This window comes from Dipodomys merriami, unplaced genomic scaffold (assembly GCF_024711535.1).
Source record: "Dipodomys merriami isolate MVZ:Mamm:240054 unplaced genomic scaffold, mDipMer1.0.p SCAF_25, whole genome shotgun sequence".
Lineage (NCBI taxonomy): Eukaryota > Metazoa > Chordata > Mammalia > Rodentia > Heteromyidae > Dipodomys > Dipodomys merriami.
Window position 1 is genome coordinate 20,194,558 of NW_027203937.1, and position 20,471 is coordinate 20,215,028.

General features: G+C 37.6%; 2 protein-coding genes across 2 annotated transcripts; both read left to right on the forward strand.

Annotated features, from left to right (window-relative positions):
• Positions 1-6,348: 6,348 nt before the first annotated feature.
• Or56b1 (olfactory receptor family 56 subfamily B member 1) lies at positions 6,349-7,308 on the forward strand. The gene is given in 1 exon segment (XM_070035372.1): positions 6,349-7,308. A coding segment is annotated over 1 exon segment (960 nt).
• An 8,577-nt stretch (positions 7,309-15,885) lies between these two features.
• Positions 15,886-16,851, forward strand: Or52n4 (olfactory receptor family 52 subfamily N member 4). Its single transcript, XM_070034737.1, has one exon. It carries the CDS (start codon positions 15,886-15,888, stop codon positions 16,849-16,851), a length of 966 nt encoding a protein of 321 aa, XP_069890838.1.
• Positions 16,852-20,471: the final 3,620 nt, after the last annotated feature.

Genomic DNA, 20,471 nt, shown 5'->3' on the forward strand with positions numbered 1-20,471 from the left:
TCACTGATAGCTTCTAAGAAAAGTAAAAACAAAAGCAATCACCACAACCAACCACACAAATAAAGAGTAGTAGGATCCTAGAGCAATTACTCAGAAGACTGAATTTTATGGAAAATACATGGCAGAATAATGTGAAGTAGGCAAATATTATTATTTAGGACACAAAACACAAAAATTTAACCAATAAAAATGGAAATTGGAACTTCTAATATAAACTTGGACATTTACACAATAGAAAAGGCATGCCAGAAATGAGGAGAAAATTAGTTGTAGGTTGAGCACCTTACAGTATATGAGAGGAGAGAGTTTTATTGTCTTCAAGTCTATCAAATGTTTAGCTTTAATATTTTCATTATACCCAAGAATACGTTAGGGGGAATTCATTCTCGCCTACAATTCAGTCCTCCTTTAACCATTCTAGGTGTGGCAATGCATTCTATTGCCATGCCTAGAGTAAGATCTTAGAATAATTATTCTTAGCTGATAGGGATGAAAATGTTAATTTATAAATATTATCTTATAAAATGAATATATTTATTAATAAATATTATCATTCCTATCATCTAAGAATAAATCTTTTTGAAACCTCTCTGTAGCTCTTTATTATTTTGGCATAATTTTATTTACAAGTCTTTGTCTCCTATTAGCTGAAGCTATCGTTCACACTCTACATCTTAGGGAGTTGATAAGCCACATTTTTGTCTTTATTACCTTAAATATGCTAGGATCCCTCCCATTTTAGCCTTTTAAAGTTCCCAGAATAATGCTCCTTGCTCCCCAAACATGCAACATAATTAAATCTTTTTTTCATGTATTTGGTTTTTAGGGGAAATCATTATTGTTTGATTTTTAAATTCAGTATTGTATTTTCTTACCCCCACTAAACCAATTTCTATGAGAATAGGGAAAAGGACTGATTTTTTTAATTAAGTTTTTTATTGTGAAAATACTGTACAGAGGGGTTAGTTACATGAGCAAGGTATTGAGTACATTTCTTATCCAGCATTGTTGCCTCCTCCTTTGTTTTTCCCCTGCCATCCCTTCCCTCCCACCTCCTCAGCTACACCCCCCTTACCCCCACCCCTCACCCCAGGACTGATTTATTCTTCAGTTTGTACCAACTACCAACCATGTTTTCTAAATATAGGAGAAATGTTCCCTAGATTTAAAACCATTTAAAGAAAGCTGCTAAACACAGAATTTTCAATCTTCTAAAAAGTCCAGAACTTCACATCCATTGTACCTTGTTTTTCTAAATGAAGATGTTTATCCATTTCTGTAACTTCTTATATAGCATGAATAGGAAACATATCTCTGAGTCCGTCTCTTTGCTATGCTTTGGGGATTTAACCTCTGAGGAATTCAGATCTCTCTGTGCGCCTGTCTCCAAAGGAGATTTTCTGTGCTTAGATCATTGAGCTGATAATACTCTCCATAAGTTCTGGAAGTTTATAATGTCTGTGCTGTTACTTCAGTTGAGAACATACCATCACCGCATACAAAACTTCCTTTCCAAAATGTCATGTTTGACTTTGCAGAAGCTCCTTCCTTTGACAAGACCTCAGGCTCTGAGTCTCCTCTCATAACCACAGTAAGTTCTGAAGACTAGCCAAGGTCACCTTGGTTAATATCAGGGCATTTGATCTCCCATTCTAAACTTAAAATTGTTTTGGCAACAGCTTGCCAAGAGTGCCAAACACTTTTTTTTAAATGTTAGGATAGAGAGGCTTGCAATTCCTTTCTAATGGAACTGAGTGCAGGATTTGGAACAACAGGCTCCAGTGGCACAATAGATGCTGCCTGTCTGAAAACTGCTAGGTGACCTTCATCTTCAGTATTTGTAAATGCACTATTGTTTTTTTTTTTGGTGCCAGTCCTGGAACTTGAACTCAGACCCTGGGCACTGTCTGTCCCTGAGGTTTGTTTTTGTTTTAGTTTTTGTTCAAGGCTACTATTTTTTTTTCTCATTCTACCACTTGTGCCGCAGTTACACTTCCAGCTTTTTGGTGGTTAATTAGAGATAATATAGTCTCCCAGATTCTTTTTTTGTTTTGTTTTGTTTTGGGGGGGGTCCGGTTGTGGGGCCTGAACTCTGGGCCTGGGCACTGTCCCTCAGTTCTTCAGCTCAAGCTAGCGCTCTACCACTTGAGCCACAGCGCCACTTCCGGCTTTTTTCTTTTTGCTTATGTGGTGCTGAGGGATTGAACCCAGGGCCTCATGCATGCAAGGCAAGCGCTCTACCACTGAGCCACCTTCCCAGCCCTCTCAGATTCTTTTGCCCGCTTCTTTGGTGCTGTGATCTTCAGATCTTTGCCTCCTTAGTAGCTAGGATTCCAGGAGTGATCCATTGGCACCCTACTAGATTATGAGGTGTATTTGCACACTGGAATGACATTTATCAATAACTATGAAGACATTTGTGAGCACATGAATGGGATTGGAGAACATTATGTTAATTGAGATAAATCAGAGAGTTAATACCATATGTTCACATTCATATGTGGTATCTATGTGGAAGTTTGCTCAGAAAAGAAAAATATGCTCATGTTTACCAGAATCTGCAGGAGCGGGCACACGTGGGGTCTTAATAGTCTAAAGAATCTGTTTGGGGGAGGGTAAGGGGGAGCACAGAAATGGTGGGACAAAGGATAAACAAATGCAGCAGCCACACCTATTAGACATGATGTTGAAAATGAACTATACAACTTGTGGGTGGGGTGGGGGTGGGAGGGAAAAACTGGAAGAAAGTCAGGAAAGAAAAAGAAAGAAAGAAAACTTCATTAGGTAAGAGGAGTAAGTCATCTTTTTAGATCAATTATACAGAATGCCATGATTGAGCACTGCACATTTCGTCTTAGCTGAGAATAAAATTCTAATGTTCTAATCACAAAAGACTAAATATTTGAAGTTCTGGCTACATTAACTTCATCATATATAGTATTAAAAACTATGGTACCATTTTGTTTCCCATAAAAATACACAATTATTTTTTATCTGTATATAATGAAAACATAAATTAATTAACTTAAAAAGAAAAAAAACTGGGAATACATTAACTATAAAAGGCCATATGATTAGTGCACTGCAAAGAAATAAATGAGTATATCCCAAACATACCTGGCTTGGCACAATAAAATGGCTCACATCTTTTGTTGTTGTTGTTGGTCATGGGGCTTGAACTCTGGGCCTGGGCGCTGTCCCTCAATTCTTCAGTTTAAGGCTAGCACTCTACCACTTGAGCCACAGCGCCACTTCTGGTTTTCTGGTGGTTTATTGGAGATAAGAGTCTCACGGACTTTTCCTGCCCAGGCTGGCTTTGAACCGCAATTGTCAGATATCAGCCTTCTGAATAGCTAGGATTACAGGCGTGAGCCACCGGCGCCTGGCTATGGCTCACATCATTACACAGTGCAAAGATGGAGCTATTGTGATGAACTCCTTTGGAACTCACAACTGAAAGCTCAGAGCAAAACTAAGTTATTTACAAAGCTGTCTGAGCCATTTAGTCATTAAATATTTTATTTTGAGGATACATTCATAGGATCTTGCTGTTTGTCAGATTTTATTTATCATAAATTAAAGATAGTTTGTCATATCTATAGGGCATATACATTTAGTAGAAATGTCTGAAAGAAAATTCATGTAGTTATTAATAATTGATTTTTGATAACCTTTTTTATTTTCCTTCAGACTTTTCTTTTTTTAATTTTTATTTATTTTTTATTGTGAAAATACTGTACAGAGGGGTTACAATTGCATGGGCAAGATAATGAGTACATTTCTTATCAAGCATTGTAGCCTCCTCCTTTATTTCCCCTTCCCATCCCTTCCCAGCTTCCCCCGGTCCCCCTCCTTCAGACTTTTCTATGTTCAGTATTTATGTATGAAGAACAAACCTGTGCCATAATTAAATTACCAACATCCAACAGAAGGGTATCATTTTAAAACCTTGACACATAACTTTCTAGATCCTATTCATGCTCATAAATCTGAAAATCATTTCCATGGTAGCAAAAACTGAGAATGAACCATATTGAAAAAAAAAAAAAACAGCCAGGTGCTGGTGGCTTATGCCTGTGAGCCTAGCTACTCAGGAGGCTGAGATCTGAGGATCACAGTTCCAAGCCAGCCGGGGCAGGAAAGTCAGTGAGATTCTTATCTCCGGTTAACTATCAGAAAACTGGAAGTGGTGCTGTGGCTCAAATGGTAGAGCATTTGCCTTGAGCTGAAGAGCTCAGGGACAGTGCCTGGTCCCAGAGTTCAAGCTCCACAACTGACAATAAATAAATAATAAATAAATAAATAAATGCAAAAAAACTATTGTAAATACAAAATACCTTCAGACATCATGTACCACTGGAGTGCAGGGCACACAAGTTAAAGCCAAGAGGATTCAAGTCAGACCTGAGAGGGCACTAGGCCCTGGCAACTACAATGTGGGCTTTATTTGAATGATGAGTAAGCATAAATTATTGTAAGCAAGAGAACAGCAAATTTAGAAGGATTTTTATTGTTGGAAGAAAGAAAGAAGTATGAAGAAGTAAAAACAAAGATGACCAGGAGGGTTGATGCAGGGTTGTTTCTACTGAGTAGAAGTTGAAGTGATTGAAGTAGAGTCAGGAGGTCTCCAGGGAATTGTACCTGATTTTGTGAAACCTAAAGCCCTACCCTCTGTGGAAGGGATAAGCTTGTTTGCCAGTCCCAGATTTGGCTTGTTGCATAACCATACAGACTAAAATGTATGTGAACAATAAGAGAATTGGAGGAAAAATATTGAGCCTGATTTGGACATTATTCTGAGCCTTCCATGTGCACTCCCTCAATAGTATGGGTAATTCCTGGGTATGAGTGAAGTTACAATTGTTCAGTGCTTATAAAGCTTCAGTTTTACAGATTAAATTCTAGAGATCTGCTCTGCAGCAAGGTAGCTATTATCAACAGCATTACGCTGGGAACTTGGATTTTTAAATGGATCTCTATCATATTAAACACCTTTACCTTAGTAGTTTACCTAAATCCTATCTTTATATTGTATTTACAGGTTCTCTAGGACTCAATAGAAAACCATGCAAAGGTATGTCGCCATTAAATATCTTGAAAAACTCAGCTAATATCACTCAACTTTTGTCAAACTATTCTTACAACCTCTTTTTTTACGTTTTTTAATTGTAAAAATACTGTACAGAGGGGTTACAGTTACATGAGCAAGGTAATGAGTACATTTCCTATCGAGCATTGTTGCCTCCTCTACCAACCTCTTCAGAGCAGCACACAAAGTAGAATATGAAAGAAAACATATCTTCAAATTTTCAACATAGATTGTTCCTGTAGATCTTTAACAGTCCATAATAACATATTTCTAGCAGGCTATCTATAAAAATATTAATTTACAGCCATACCAATTTTGCAAGGTGTGGCTACAATTTTCAATCTTCCATTATTATATAGTACTAGAAATGGAATATTAGACAATAAACACTTGAGTCAAGAAACAGGGAAAATATGAAGAAAATAATCATATTGACTTGATTCTGCAAAATTTGGAAGAGATGCAAACTAAAGGTTTAGCTGGGCACTGATGTCTCACGCCTGTAATCCTAGCTACTCAGGAGGCTGAGATCTGAGGATCTGTGTTCAAAGCCAGCCTGTGCAGAAAAGTCCCTGTGGGACTCTTGTCTCCAGTCAACCACCAAAAACTAGAAGTGAGCTGCAGCTGTGGCTCCAAGTGGTAGAACGCTGGCTTTGAGCAAAAAGAGTTCAGGGACAGCATCCAGGTACTGTGGCCCCACGATTGACTATAGAAAACAAGACAAAACAAAACAACAACAACAACCCCCCCCAAAAGCTTAGAAATCCTAGAAGCATACCTATGGGATGATCTTAGCCTAGGATAGCTGTGATCATACAAATGGAGATTGGAGATACATGATGATATTTTCCTAGTCAACATTGGCAATAGTGGTAGTGGTGGTGGTGGTGGTGGTGGTGGTGGTGGTAGTGGTGGTGGTGGTAGTGGTGATATGTGTGTGTTGTGTGGCTCGGAGAGCAATTCCAGGGCCTCACACATGGTAGGTAAGTATTTTACCACTGAGCTATGCCAATTCAGAAATGTGTGGCTTTTAAGTTTCCTTTCTTCAATGAAGATGTAAATAGTTCTATTGTTTGTTGCAAGTTATTATTAAGAAAGGGCCCACAAAGTTCCTTATAACCAAATCTTGTTACAGCACAAAACTATGCTTTATGAAGACAGTTTAAAAAATGTTTAATTATGTTTATGCTCAGAGAAAGAAACATTGAGAAACATGTTGTGGTTTTTCTTTTCTTTTCTTTTTTGCCTCTTAGAGAAATATGTCTTCATCACTCAAGGGCTCCAATAGCTCCAAATTCCAAGTGTCTGAGTTCATCCTACTGGGATTCCCAGGCATTCACAGCTGACAGCACTGGCTTTCCCTGCCTCTAGCTCTGCTCTACCTTTCAGCAATAGCTGCAAACCTTCTCATCCTCATCACCATCTCCCAGGACCCATCTCTGAAGCAGCCCATGTACCTTTTCCTGGGCATCCTCTCTGTGGTGGACATGGGACTGGCCACCACCATCATGCCCAAGATCCTGGCCATCTTCTGGTTTGATGCTAAAAACATCAGTCTTCCTGAGTGTTTTGCTCAGATTTATGCCATCCACTGCTTTGTTGGTATGGAGTCTGGGATCTTCCTTTGTATGGCCTTTGATAGATACGTAGCTATCTGTCACCCTCTCCGTTATTCATCAATTGTCACCAATTCCTTCATCTTCAAAGCAACCCTGTTTATGGTGCTTAGAAATGGCTTGTTGGTCATTCCAGTGCCTGTACTTGCATCTCAGCGTAATTATTGTTCCCAGAATGAAATTGACCACTGCCTATGCTCTAACCTTGGCGTCACCAGCTTGGCGTGTGATGACAGAAGGCCAAATAGCATTTGCCAGTTGGTCCTGGCATAGGTTGGAATGGGTAGTGACCTCAGTCTTATTATGCTGTCTTATGCCTTGATTCTGCGTTCTGTACTTAGACTCAAGTCAGCTGAAGCTGTATCCAAGGCTCTGAGTACTTGTAGCTCCCACCTCATCCTCATCCTCTTCTTCTACACTGTTGTGGTAGTGATTTCAGTGACTCACCTGGCAGAGACCAAGGCTACTTTGATTCCAGTCCTACTCAATGTGCTACACAACATCATCCCTCCTTCCCTCAACCCTATGGTGTATGCACTTAGAACCAAAGAACTTCGGGAAGGCTTCAGAAAGGTGTTACGTTGGGGCTCACAAAGGAAATGACACACTAGAAACCATCATGATGCTTGTGAACTTCAGCTTCTCCCAAGTTAACCATTATTTCTAAGGAGAATGGAGGAGGAAGTCAAAGCTTTTGGGATTTCCCTTTCCTATTTTTAAATAATCAATCATGAAAGCATCCAAAAGAAAAAAAGAGAGGAAAAAAATTTCACAAGAGTTCCAAAATTGGATAAGGCAAAAATTATAAATATGTGCAAGGTTAACTTATTAAACCAATAAAATAGGTAAAAAGAAAAGCAGAATACATTATTTATATCCATTTTCTGAAGTTAAAACATACTCACAAACATACAGAGACATATACTGGCATATAGATATGTATATATATAATACACACACACACACACACACATATATATATATATATATATACATATATATTTAATGTAAGAAATAAGTGAGTGGAACATGAATTGCAGGTTAGGCTTGCACATTGTGACCAGTACTTTAGGAGCAAAGTCAGTTTAGCTGAGTAATAATGGTGAATGACTCCATTAACATGTGCTGCAGGGACGGGAATACTAAATGCTTTAGATAGCAAAGTCAATCCAAATATAATGAAGTTTCCCCCCCACCCCCCCAGTCCTGGGGTTTGAACTCAGGACCTAGTCACTGTCCCTGAGCTTTTTTTGCTCAAGGCTAGCACTCTACCACTTGAGTCACAGCACTACTTCTGTTTTTTTTTGTTTGTTTATGTGTACTGAGGAATCAAACCCAGGGCTTTGTGCGCACTAGGCAAGCATTCTACCACTAAGCCACATTCCTAATCCCATTTTGAAGTTTTAATGCATGAGGAAATGGCCTAGCTTTAACATGCAGAACCCCAAATCTATCTAACTGTCTATCTGTCTGTCAATCTATCTATCTATCTATCTATCTATCTATCTATCTATCTATCTATCTATCTATCTAAACATCAGAGAGAATTTGGCTATTTATTCTTCCATTTCCAACCTTCTTTGACATCAGGTTTTTGACTGGATATATTTCTGTCTTTCCAGGTAGCTCCACTGCTTCAGCTGCAGTGTTTATATAAATCTATTTAGTGATATTATCTTTCCTGTCCCTTCAGGCAAGAGCCTATGTACCTTCCCTGAGTTTTTCTTTTTCTTTTGGTATGTATTTTTTATTGTAAAAATACTGTACAGGGGAGTTACAGTTACATGAGTAAGGTGATGAGTACATTTCCTATGGAGTGTTGTTACCTCCTCCCTTGTTTTTCCCCTACCATCCCTTCCCTCCTCACCTCCCCAACCCGTCCCTGCCCCCCCACTGTAAAGTTCGTTGTAAAGTTCGTTTTCAACATAGTCTTGTACATCTCGTTGTTACAATAGGTCATCCTATATCCTTATTTCAGCATTTTGTTATTTCCCTTCCCCTCCCTAAATTAGAAAAACGTATGTACAAGATTCAGGCCACACAAAAAAAAAAAGACTCAGGACACCAGAATCAAATACAGTGAAAACAGAGGTTATACCAGGGGGGAAGAACATACAAAAGAAACAAAAAAAAATCACAGGGTGCATTGTAAATACATTAAAACAATAGCTAGAAAGGTAGAACCACTTGTGTTTCTATCTTGGGGTTCATTTCACTTAGCATCATCTTATATGGTCATATATACATAGCTTTTCAGCTTTTCTGGTTGTCCTAGACATACACTAGTTATTGCAAATAAGGGAAACCATGTCTCCCTGAGCTTTTCTGCTCACATATGCCACAGCTCAACTTCTGGCTTTTTGGTGGTTGATTAGAGATAAAAGTTTCATGGGAATTTTCTAGCCTAGGCTGACTTTCAACCATGAGTTTCAGATCTCAGCCACCTGAGTAGCTGAGGTTACAGATGTGAGCCATGTGTGCTGAAGTAAAACTGGGTTTTTATGAAAGTTTTGTCCTGGCTAGCCTCTAACTCCTGATTCCTGTCTTGTGAGTAGATATGATTAAGGGCAGGAGGATCATAGCTCAGCTCAAGAACGGCCTCAATACTGCACTCATACCATTCTTGTCACAAGAATTTGCACCTGATAATTCATACATTTTTGTGTTTATGCTGGTACTGGAGCTTGAAATCAGGGCCTTGTTCTCTTACTCAACTTTTCCTCTCATGGCTGGGGGCTTATCACTAGAGCCACACCTCTACATCTGGTATTTGGTGGGTTAATTGGACAAAAGATCCTCAAAGTTTTGTCTGTCCTGGATAGATTTGAACAGCTACTGTTTGATCTCATCCCTGTGGGTAGCTAGGATTATTATAGTCATAAGCAGCCATATTTGCATAAGTCTGAACTATGAGTGAATTTCTACACTGGGATAAAATTCTTCAGGAATCTCACTTGAAAATAGCATCAGAATCAGAGTTCATGTTATCTGATGCTTTTCATCTATTTCCTAGTCTGACTCAGTGAGCAATAAGGATTCAGTAGTGTAATTTGAATATCAACAGGTGGAGTGACTACAGAAGAAAAAATAGGAGTGTATTTGTGAGTGTGGAAATACCGTATTTAAGTGCATTCAACATGCATGCCACCGGAACCTGCACAGAAAGAGACACCATTCAGCAATAATTGTCAAGATCATGAATTTTTTATTAAAGTTGTATTGTTCTTTCTAATCCCCACATGTATTGGCATACAAACACTCAGGGAAAGGTGAACACATACACGCTGACAGCATTATGTATGCCTCATGTCCTCTCTCTTCCCATGGTGTTCATCTTCACAACAGCACCTGCTTTTCCAATCTTCTGAAATGTTCCCTTGGGACATAAAGCTCAGCCTATCCTTTAAAAGCTCAGCTCAGTAACAGTTATAATGGTCTTTAAGAGTTGATGGGCATGCCTGTGCATACATAGTAAGATGGTGAGATTTTTCAGGAAGCAGATTTGAATACCTGGACAAGATCACTTGCATCTTTGTATTTCTCTTCCAAGAAACCAGGTATTCATGGGAATACAAAGGTGCAGAGGGCTAGAGGCATGGCTTTTTCTAAGGCAGTAAGAGATAGTGGAGAATGCTTTGTGATTACCTGTGACTTAGTTATTCTCAGAAATAAAGGTTTGAATCCATTCAGCAGGCTTGAAAGCAGAAATGTTCTGAAAAACTGGGATTCCTTGCAAAATATTTTTAAGACAAAATTTCAGGCTATGATTTAATTTGATGCTTCATGAGAATTATGAACTTATTATTCTCCAAACCAAAAAGATATAATCAAGTCCATAAATCACCCCTGACAACACTAAGTAGAAAATTGACCTTAGAACACTCTCTCATTCATCAGAACACTATTGCCTCTTACTGGTCCTTCCCTGGACTCTCAAAGAGGACAGTTCTTCTTTTTGTTTTTTTAATTGTTAAGGTGATGCACAGAGGGGTTACAGTTACATGAGTAAGGTAATGAGTCCATTTCTTGTTGAACATTGTTATTTCCTCCCTCATTTTTTCTCTCTCTCCTTCCCCTGACTCCCCCCTCCCAAGTTGTAAGGTTCATTTCCAACATAGTGTCTTGTGAGATTCACGGTTGCATTGGTTCACCTTTTGTCCTTTGTCTCACCATTTCTGAGATTCCCCTTCCCATTCCAAATCAGATAAACTTATATACAAGACAAAGGGTATCAAAATAAAAAATAGTGACAACCGGGTAAGCCAGAGGGGGTGGGGGAAACAAAGGAAGAAAGAGATAACTACCTACAGTTGTTTATAATTGTGGGTGTGTTTCACCCACTTAGATAGTAACACTTCATTGGAAACCTCCATTTCCATGTGAAGAGCAGAAAATAGTTCTTAAAGATGATTAGTGAGAAAAGCAAACTTGCTATTTATGATATTGACAAGGAAGAGTAGATGCCAGTTGATATCTGAGTTATACTTTATAAGCAATGACATTTCTGCATTAATGTTACTTTTTTAAAACACATCTGTTCATCCCCACTGAATCATATGAGTTAATTTCCTTCCAAGAAGAAATGCATCATAAAGTATTGAAATAATTTGAAATTGATTTTGGTAGGAAAATATCTAATTTGTTTTGTGTTTAATATTGTATTATTTTGGTATCAGTGTGGCTCCTTACTGACAGATTTGTGCATGTACTGAACATCAGATCTAAAACTGTTGTATAAAATTTAAACCGGTTTTAGTGATTACAATGGTACCTACTAGAATCACAAGGCATCTAAAGTAGGATTTCTATCTTATATTGAGGAAAGCTCTTCTTCTTCTTTTTTTTGGTCAGTCATGGGGCTTGAACTCTGGGCTTGGGCACTGTCCCTGCACTCTTCAGCTCAAGGAGAGTGCTCTACCGCTTGAGCCACAGCGCCACTTCTGGTTTTCTAATGGTTTATTAGAGATAAGAGTTTCACAGACTTTCCTGCCTTTCCTGCCTGGGCTGGCTTTGAACTGCGGTCATCAGATCTCAGCCTCCTGAGTAGCTAGGATTACAGGGGTGAACCACCTGAACCCGGCAGAAAGCTCTTCTTTAGAATACAACACAGGTGGGGCTAGGAAAGTGGCTTAGTGTTTGAGTGCTTGCCATGAATGCATGAGGCCCTTGGTTTGATTCCTCAGCACCACATAAGCAGGAATAAAAAAAAAAAACAACTCAGTAGTGGCACTGTGGCTTAAGTGGTAGAGCACTAGCCTTGAGCTGAAGAGCTGAGGGACAGCGCCTAGGCCAAGTTCAGGCCCCACGACTGACAAAAAAAAAGAAAAAGAAAAAGGAAAAAAAGAGTACAGCACAGGTTTTCTCAGAAATACATGTTCTATTTTTGACTTATGCATAGCTAAATCTTTCTTGATTTTCTAATACACTTTGATTGTAGGACTATATGGATTTAAGATTGATTATTCAGTTTTATTAAGGAAAAATGAATATTGTTAGATCTTTCTTAGCAACTGTGACAATTTAGTATATCTAGACTGTTTATAATAAATGAATTTTGTTCTTCATTATATTTTCTAAAAATCAATTATGAAACTTTACATTAATATACAGAAATATATACATGTATATGTAGGCACATGTATGGGTATTATAACTTTTGTTTCTCTTTAAAATATTTGTGAAAATAATCTAAAAAATATATATACAGCAATATATATATATATATATATATATATATATATATATATATATATATATAATGAAATACTTATTTCCCAATCTGACAAAAAGAAACTTTGGGGATTGATGCTATTGTGTTATTGCAAAATCTTCTGTGCATCAACAAGGGAAGGAACAAAACTATTTCAGTTTTCTGATATTGTTGTGAAGAAAACTCACCAAATATAGAGGGAAAATAATTAGATACATTGGCTTAAAATGTTATAGTAAAGTTTTATAAAATTGTTTCTCAAAAGTAATCTTGATATAGCATAGTCTTCCTCTTATTTCTGTAGTTGAGAGGAATTAATATTATTTCCCTAATTTGTGCCATGCTTGATAGGTTGCTATGTGTTCTTTTCACTCAAAAACATTCTGCCTACTTGGAAGATGATTTCTTTTCTTATTCTACATTTTCAATTGCAGTGAGATTAATTGTTTTTTTTTAATCACTGAATTATGTTCAATATGTAGTGTTGTTCAAATAGATTCTTTCTTTCTTTCTTTCCTTTCTTTCTTTCTTTCTTTCTTTCTTTCTTTCTTTCTTTCTTTCTTTCTTTCTTTCTTTCTTTCTTTCTTTTCTTTCTTTCTTTCCTTTCTTTCCTTTCTTTCTTTCTTTCCTTTCTTTCCTTTCTTTCTTTCTTTCTTTCTTTCCTTTCTTTCTTTCTCTCTCTCTCTCTCTCTCTCTCTCTCTCTCTCTCTCTCTCTCTCTCTCTCTCTCTCTCTCTCTCTTTCTTTTTGCCTGTGATGGGGCCAGAACTCTGGGCCTGGGCGCTGTCCCTCAGCTCTTCAGCTCAAGGCTAGCCCTCTACCACTTAAGCCACAGTGCCACTTCAAGATTTTTTTTTTCTTATGTGGTGCTGAAGAATCAAACCCAGGGCCTCATGCATACAAGACAAGCATTCTACCACTAAGCCACCTTCCTAGCCCCCAAATAGTTTATTTCTAAAGTCAACATATATGATCTGGCTAATACATTTTTTTCTTATTTTTTTGATTTTTCTCTTGTTTCATGCAATTAAAGATAAGCTTTGGAAAATTTATGTTTTCCTGGTAATTTATGAATTAATTTTACTTTCTTGTGTTTCCATTTTTGCTTTACAAGTAAGAGTATTATCATATATGTTAACAATATCTAAAAATAAAATATGATGCATTCATTCATTAATCTATCCATCCAAAGTATTTATTTTCTTTCCATTTAACTTTGACAGAGAAGCTACATAACATCAATATATATAGAAAAGGAAATGTGCCTCTAAATTAAATTTTGAAAATGTATGAGATCCTGGAATATCATAAGAATTATATACCACCCTAATGTTAAAAATGCAAGAAAAGATGGATTCCTTCAATGCAATTATTGACATATATTTGTTTGCATAATTTTATTTAAATTTTTATTTCATATATTTATTTTACATTTAAATTTCATGTTTAGTTTTTCTTTTGTTAAATTAATTCTTATTAAATTTTTATTTTAAATTTCTGTTAAAATGTATTAAATTTATGTCAATAAATTTATTTACACTTACCTACAATAGTAGTAAGATCATTTGCAATCTGCATGCTACCAAGAAAGTTAATTCTTCCCAAGTGGTGAAGCTTAAAACATTTTTAGTGGTCGAGGCTGGACATAGGGCTAGGTAGGCCTACAAACACCCTGACCTAAGTTACCACTCTGATGTGAATAGTTAATAAAATAGCCTCAGGAAGAGATTTGCCTCAGTTGTTTAAGTTCAGCAAGCTACAACCCTGGTTCTGTTCTAAGAGAAATCGTCTATCTCCCTGTGAAACTTTTTCTCACAGGTCCCAAAAAATTGAGTTAGAATTTTATAATGACCCAGCAAGGTTGTTATTGAAGTGCACTATTATGAATATATAGATTAAAAAACAGCTGATATTTTCAATGCCATGTCTGCTGTTTCCAAGGAAGCCAGGTAAAGGCAAAGCAAGAATGGTGGCAGAGTATCTGAATAAAGAATAACTTGAGGGGCTGGGAAGGTGGCTCAGTGGTAGAGTGCTTGCCTTGCATGCATGAGGCCCTGGGTTCGATTCCTCAGCACCACATAAGCAAAAAGAAAAAAGCCGGAAGTAGCGCTGTGGCTCAAGTGGTAGAGTGCTAGCCTTGAGCTGAAGAGCTGAGGGACAGTGCCCAGGCCCAGAGTTCAGGCCCCACAACTGGACCCCCCCCAAAAAAATAGAATAACTCGATGCCTTTAACCATTCCACAGTCTGAACAATGACAGCTAACCACTTAGGATGAGTGAGAGAAGAAAGTTCAACAAATACTGTTAGTGGATAGGTGTCAGGTGTGACCAAAGCTAAATGTCAGCCATCCTAGAAATCACAAAGTTAATGACATTTTTACCACACAATTCCCAGAAAACAGAAAATCAAGGAGTCACACAGTGCTCCAGAACAATGATTTCTTTCTGGAAAAAGTGAAGATCCCTGGGAGGGGTAGGGAAAAATCTATGAACCCTAAACAAACTCTATCATGGTCACCATTTATTCATCACTCAACATTTCCAGTTAGCTTTCTAAGACTCTAAGGTTTGAATTAGTCATCAGAGTTTATTACAAGTTAAAATACTTTGAATGTACTTTTTTGTTTCAATATAAAATACAGAAATTCCCATGCTTGCTAGCATCCGCTTGCAATTTTAGCTCCCTAGGAGACAGAGGCAGGAAGATTGTAATGGTAAGTCCAGACTAAATAGATAGCAAGACATTATCTCAAAAGAAAACAAAAGAGAACCCTGGGTGCAAAGTTTAAGTGCTAGTGTATCCATTTATCACAAGGGATAAGCCTGGCTCTGACAAAAGTATTACCAAAAGCTAAAAACATGAAACATGAAATTTATGAGAATAATATTGAAGAAGCAGAAATATATTCCATGCCATAAAGTTATATTTAGTAGCTGCCAGAATCACAAGAAATAATAAAGAGAAGCATTGTTTTACTGTTCATATATAAAGAAGCCTCATCTACATTATGCTTGTATTTACTCAATTGTAATGGTCAGGTTTTTAAAAAATGGGAGTTAGCCGAGTGCTGGTGGCTCACGCCTGTAATCTTAGCTACTTAGGACATTGAGGTCTGAACATTGTAGTTCAAAGTCAGTTTAGGCAGAAAAGTCCATAAGACTCGAATCACCAATAAAAAAAACCCAGAAACGCTGGAAGTGGCTCTGTGGCTCAAGCGGTAGACTGCTACTCTTGAGCAAAAGAATCTCAGGGCCAGTGACCAGGCCCTGAGTTCAAGCCCCAGGACCAGAAAAAAAAGGTGGGAGTGATTCGTGACAATAACTGTAATTTATATTTTCTCTTGTATTTTATTTTTAGGAAACTCACATTAATTACAAGCCCTTTATTGCATGGCCATAGCAGCTTCATCATGCTTCCTTTAGGAAAACGCATATGAACTTGAAACCATTTCGTGGCCATTCTAGTCTGAGCATGTTAATACAGAATAAAACAGATCTGACTCCAGCTTCATTTATTCTGAATGGGATTCCAGGGCTGGAAGACATGCACATCTGGATTTCCTTCCCATTCTGCTCCATGTACGTGGTGGCTATGGTAGGAAATTGTGGACTCCTCTACCTCATCCGCTATGAGGACTCCCTGCACAGGCCCATGTACTACTTCTTAGCTATGCTTTCTCTAACTGACCTTGTCATGTGCTCTAGCACAATTCCCAAAGCCCTCTGCATCTTCTGGTTTCACCTGAAGGAAATTAGTTTGAATGAATGCCTGGTCCAGATGTTCTTCGTTCATACTTTCACAGGGATGGAATCTGGGGTGCTCATGCTGATGGCGCTGGACCGGTATGTGGCCATCTGTTACCCTCTACGCTACTCTACCATCCTCACCAATCCTATCATTGCAAAGGTTGGGTTTGTCACCTTCCTGAGAGGTGTGTTACTCATTATACCATTCACATTCCTCACCAAGCGCCTGCCCTATTGCAGGGGTAATATCATTCTTCATACCTACTGCGATCATATGTCTGTAGCCAAATTATCCTGTGGCAATATTAAAGTCAATGCCATCTATGGTTTGATGGTGGCCCTCCTCATTGGAGGCTTTGACATCCTGTGCATCACAATCTCCTACACAATGATCTTGCGGGCAGTGGTCAACCTGTCCTCAGCAGATGCCCGGCAGAAGGCCTTCAGCACCTGCACTGCCCACATCTGTGCCATCGTTTTTTCCTACAGCCCAGCTTTCTTTTCGTTTTTTTCTCATCGCTTTGGAGGCCACACGATCCCTCCATCTTGCCACATCATAATGGCCAATATCTATGTGCTTCTACCTCCCACCATGAACCCTGTTGTCTATGGAGTGAAAACCAAGCAAATACGAGAATGTGTCATGAGGATCCTTTCAGGCTCTAAGGATGGCAAATCCCACAGCATATGAATAATAACTTTCAAGAAAGGGAAGAAAAGTAATATATCTATGAATGTCTTACCCTCTGCCTCCTGTGAAGAGCTAGTCTACTAAGCACTCTATGTTTCTTAACAAAACCTAATGAAAATTAAAGTGAAAATACATGATTTATGTCCTATTCCTAGATAGTGGTTACAGTTTACAAGTTAGTTGCCAGATGTTAGTCTCCCCTGGAAATACATGTTGTATATTTTCATCATTACTAAAAGCAATAAACAAAACAGTAATTATCACCTAAGACTTCTTCCTGAAGAAGTGTACATACTGCACTCCATGCACTCATGCTTAGCTGGAGCTCTAAGTCTTTAGCATTTTAAAAGACACAAGTTATCATGATGGAAAATTCTCTCCTACCAGGTCTGTCTTGGTTAACTATTTTACAACAGAATAATCATATGTTCAGTTTTTTGCAAGAGGGCCCTGCTAAGCACACAGACAAGAAAAAGATGTAAGAAAAATAATGTGCTTTCAAAGAATGTAGCAAAAGGGACCAATACCACTCTGTTTTGCCCATCTCCCACTGTGAGTGCAATAAAAAGAAATAAATCACTATTTCTAATATTGTAATACTTTTGCAAATTAATAAAGGAGAAACACTGATAGTTGTTTTGTATTAATGTTTCATCAACTAAGCCAATTATGTATGGAGTATGAAGTAAATTGAATTTTATCCTTTCCCTTCCTACTTTATTTTTAATATGCCATCTCTCATTAAATAGACAAAGGACTTGAATAGATATTGGCAAAAATTTTATTTATTAACATAGATCATAAATTATTTTCTGAAATTTATTTTTTCCAAATTAATTTAGAAAATGAGAATTCTTATATTATTTAAGTAAAAAATATAGTTAAAATCAGTAATATTTGTGGTAATGAGTTTGAACACAAGATCTTGTACCTATCAGGCACATGGTCTATTTATGAGTCATACACTCAACATATGTTTACTTTGTTAATTTTCAAATAGCATCTCCATTGTCATGGCTATGATCCTCCTGTTTATGCTTCCTGAGCAGCTACCCTGCAAAACAGCTATCACTCTGCACAATTCTCATCAGTTGAGATATGGACATGAGAAAGTTTTTTCTGGTTGTCCTAGAACCCAAATATTACCAATCTCGGTCTCTGGAGTAGATGCAATTACCAATATGAAGCACCACACCTAGCTCAATAATTGTTTTAATGTTACACTCATCACCATCCTTATCGTCATAGCATCAGTGTCATTATTTAGGATTTTATATACACATGTAATAGGTATGTACTATAGATGGATTCCTACAGTGCCATAATATTTATCATTAGCCTCACTTGAAAATAGTATCAGAATCAGAATCTGTGTTGTCAGATGCTTTTCACTTGGTTAATGGCCTGACTTAGTGAGTGCTAGAACTCACTGATGTAATTTAAGTAGACATGTATGATGAATATCTATAAGGACAAGCAAATGTGTGTTTGTGAGTCTGGAAACACTCTGTACTTAAGTGCTTACTTGGCATAGAACCTTACACAAAAGGAAATACAGCTCTGCAATACATGTCAAGATCACTAATTTTGATTAAAGGTGCCTGTGCCCATTTGGATCCCCATGTGCACAGGCGGTATGCAGACTGAGATGAGCACACATACACAGTGGTAGCCTTGTTTACATATCCTCCACTCTGTCTCCTCTCATGATGTTCCTTCCCCAAACCAACACCTGTGTTTCTAACCTGAAATATACCCTTGGGACATAAAGCTCAGAATATCCTTTAAAGGCTCATCAATAAGAGTTATGAAGCTCTTTATGATTCAAAAGGCATGCATGCACGTTAAATGACAAGATTGTAATATTTTTCAGGAGGACGATCCAAATACCTGGACCAGAGTGCTTTCATCTTTGTGTTTTTCTGCCAGAGTACCAGGTATTTTTGGGAATACAAAGGTGCAAGGAAGTAGTGGCACCATCTTTTTTAAGGCAGTAAGATCTAGTGGAGAGTGGTTCTAAATTACGTGTGAATTGACAAAGTTATGCTCAAATACAGATTTGAACCCATTCATCATGCTTGAAGACATTTTTAAAACAAACTGGGTTTCCTTGAAAAACATTTTTAAAACTAATTTTTGTACTTTTTTGTTGTAAAAATACTGTACAGAGGAGTTACAATTACATGAGCAAGGTAATGAGTACATTTCCAATCAAGCATTGTTGCCTCCTCCTTTGTTTTCCCCTACCATCTCCTCCCTCTCACCTTCCCAACTACTCCCCCCTTACCTGCTGGAGTTGTAAAGTTTGTTTTCAACATAGTGTCTTGTACATCTCATTTTTACAATAGGTCAACCTGAATCCCTATATAAAAATTTTATTTTTTCCCTTCCCCTCCCCAAATTAGAGAAGTATATTTACAAGATGCAGGGCACCAGAATCAAATACAGTGAAAACAGGGGTTATACTGTGGGGGAGGAACATACAAAGCAACAAAAAAATCACATGGTACATTATAAATATGTTAAAAACAATAGCAAGAAAGGAAAAAAATATTTGTGTCCCTATCTTGGGGTTCATTTCACTTAACATCATCTTATATGCTTATATGTACATAGCTTTTGACCTTTTCTGCTTGTCTTAGACATGTACTAGTTATTGCAAATAAGGGAAACCATGGGACCTATGTTCTTTGGGCCTGGCTTACTTCACTTAATATAATTTTTTCCAAGTCTTTCAATTACCTAACAAATGGGTGATGTCATTCTTTCTGATGGAGGCATAGAATTATATATATATATATATATATATATAATATAATATATATTATATATATACCACATTTTCTTGATCCATTCATCTACTGAGGGGTTTCTGGGTTGGTTCCATATCTTAGTTATGGTAAATAATGGTGCAATAAACATAGTTGTGCTGGTAGCCTTAGTATGGCATTGTTTGTGATTGTTTGGGTAAATGCCCAAAAGTGGGATTGCTGGGTCATAGGAGAGCTCTATGTGGAGTCTTTTGAGGAATCTCCATACTGCTTTCCAAAGTGGTTGAACAAGTTTACACTCCCACCAACAATGCAGTAAGGTTCCCTTCTGTCCACATCCCCTCCAGCATCTGCTGTTATTAGAGTTCTTGATTATAGCCATTCTAACTGGGGTGAGGTGGTATCTCAATATTGTTTTGATTTGCATTTCTTTTATGTCTAGGGAGGATGAGCATTTCTTCATGTGTCTATTGGCCATCCTTCTTTCTTCTTCAGAGAAGTTTCTCTGTAAGTCTTTAGCCAACTTATTTATTGGGCAGTTGTTTCTGAGGATTTGTTGTTGTGGGATTTAATTTTTTGAGTTCCAACTATATTTTTGATATGAGACCCTTGTCTGTTGTATGGCTAGTGAAGATCTTCTCCCAATCTGTGGGCTTTCTATTGATCTTGCTAGCTATGTCCTTTGCCATGCAGAAGCTCTGCAGTTTCATGTAATACCATTTGTCCAACCTTTCTTTGATTTGTTGTGTAAAATTAATTTTCAGCCTATGATTTAGTCTAATTTTTCATGAAGATTGTGGATATTCATGTGATTTCCCAAACTAAATAGATATAACTGATTCTGTCATG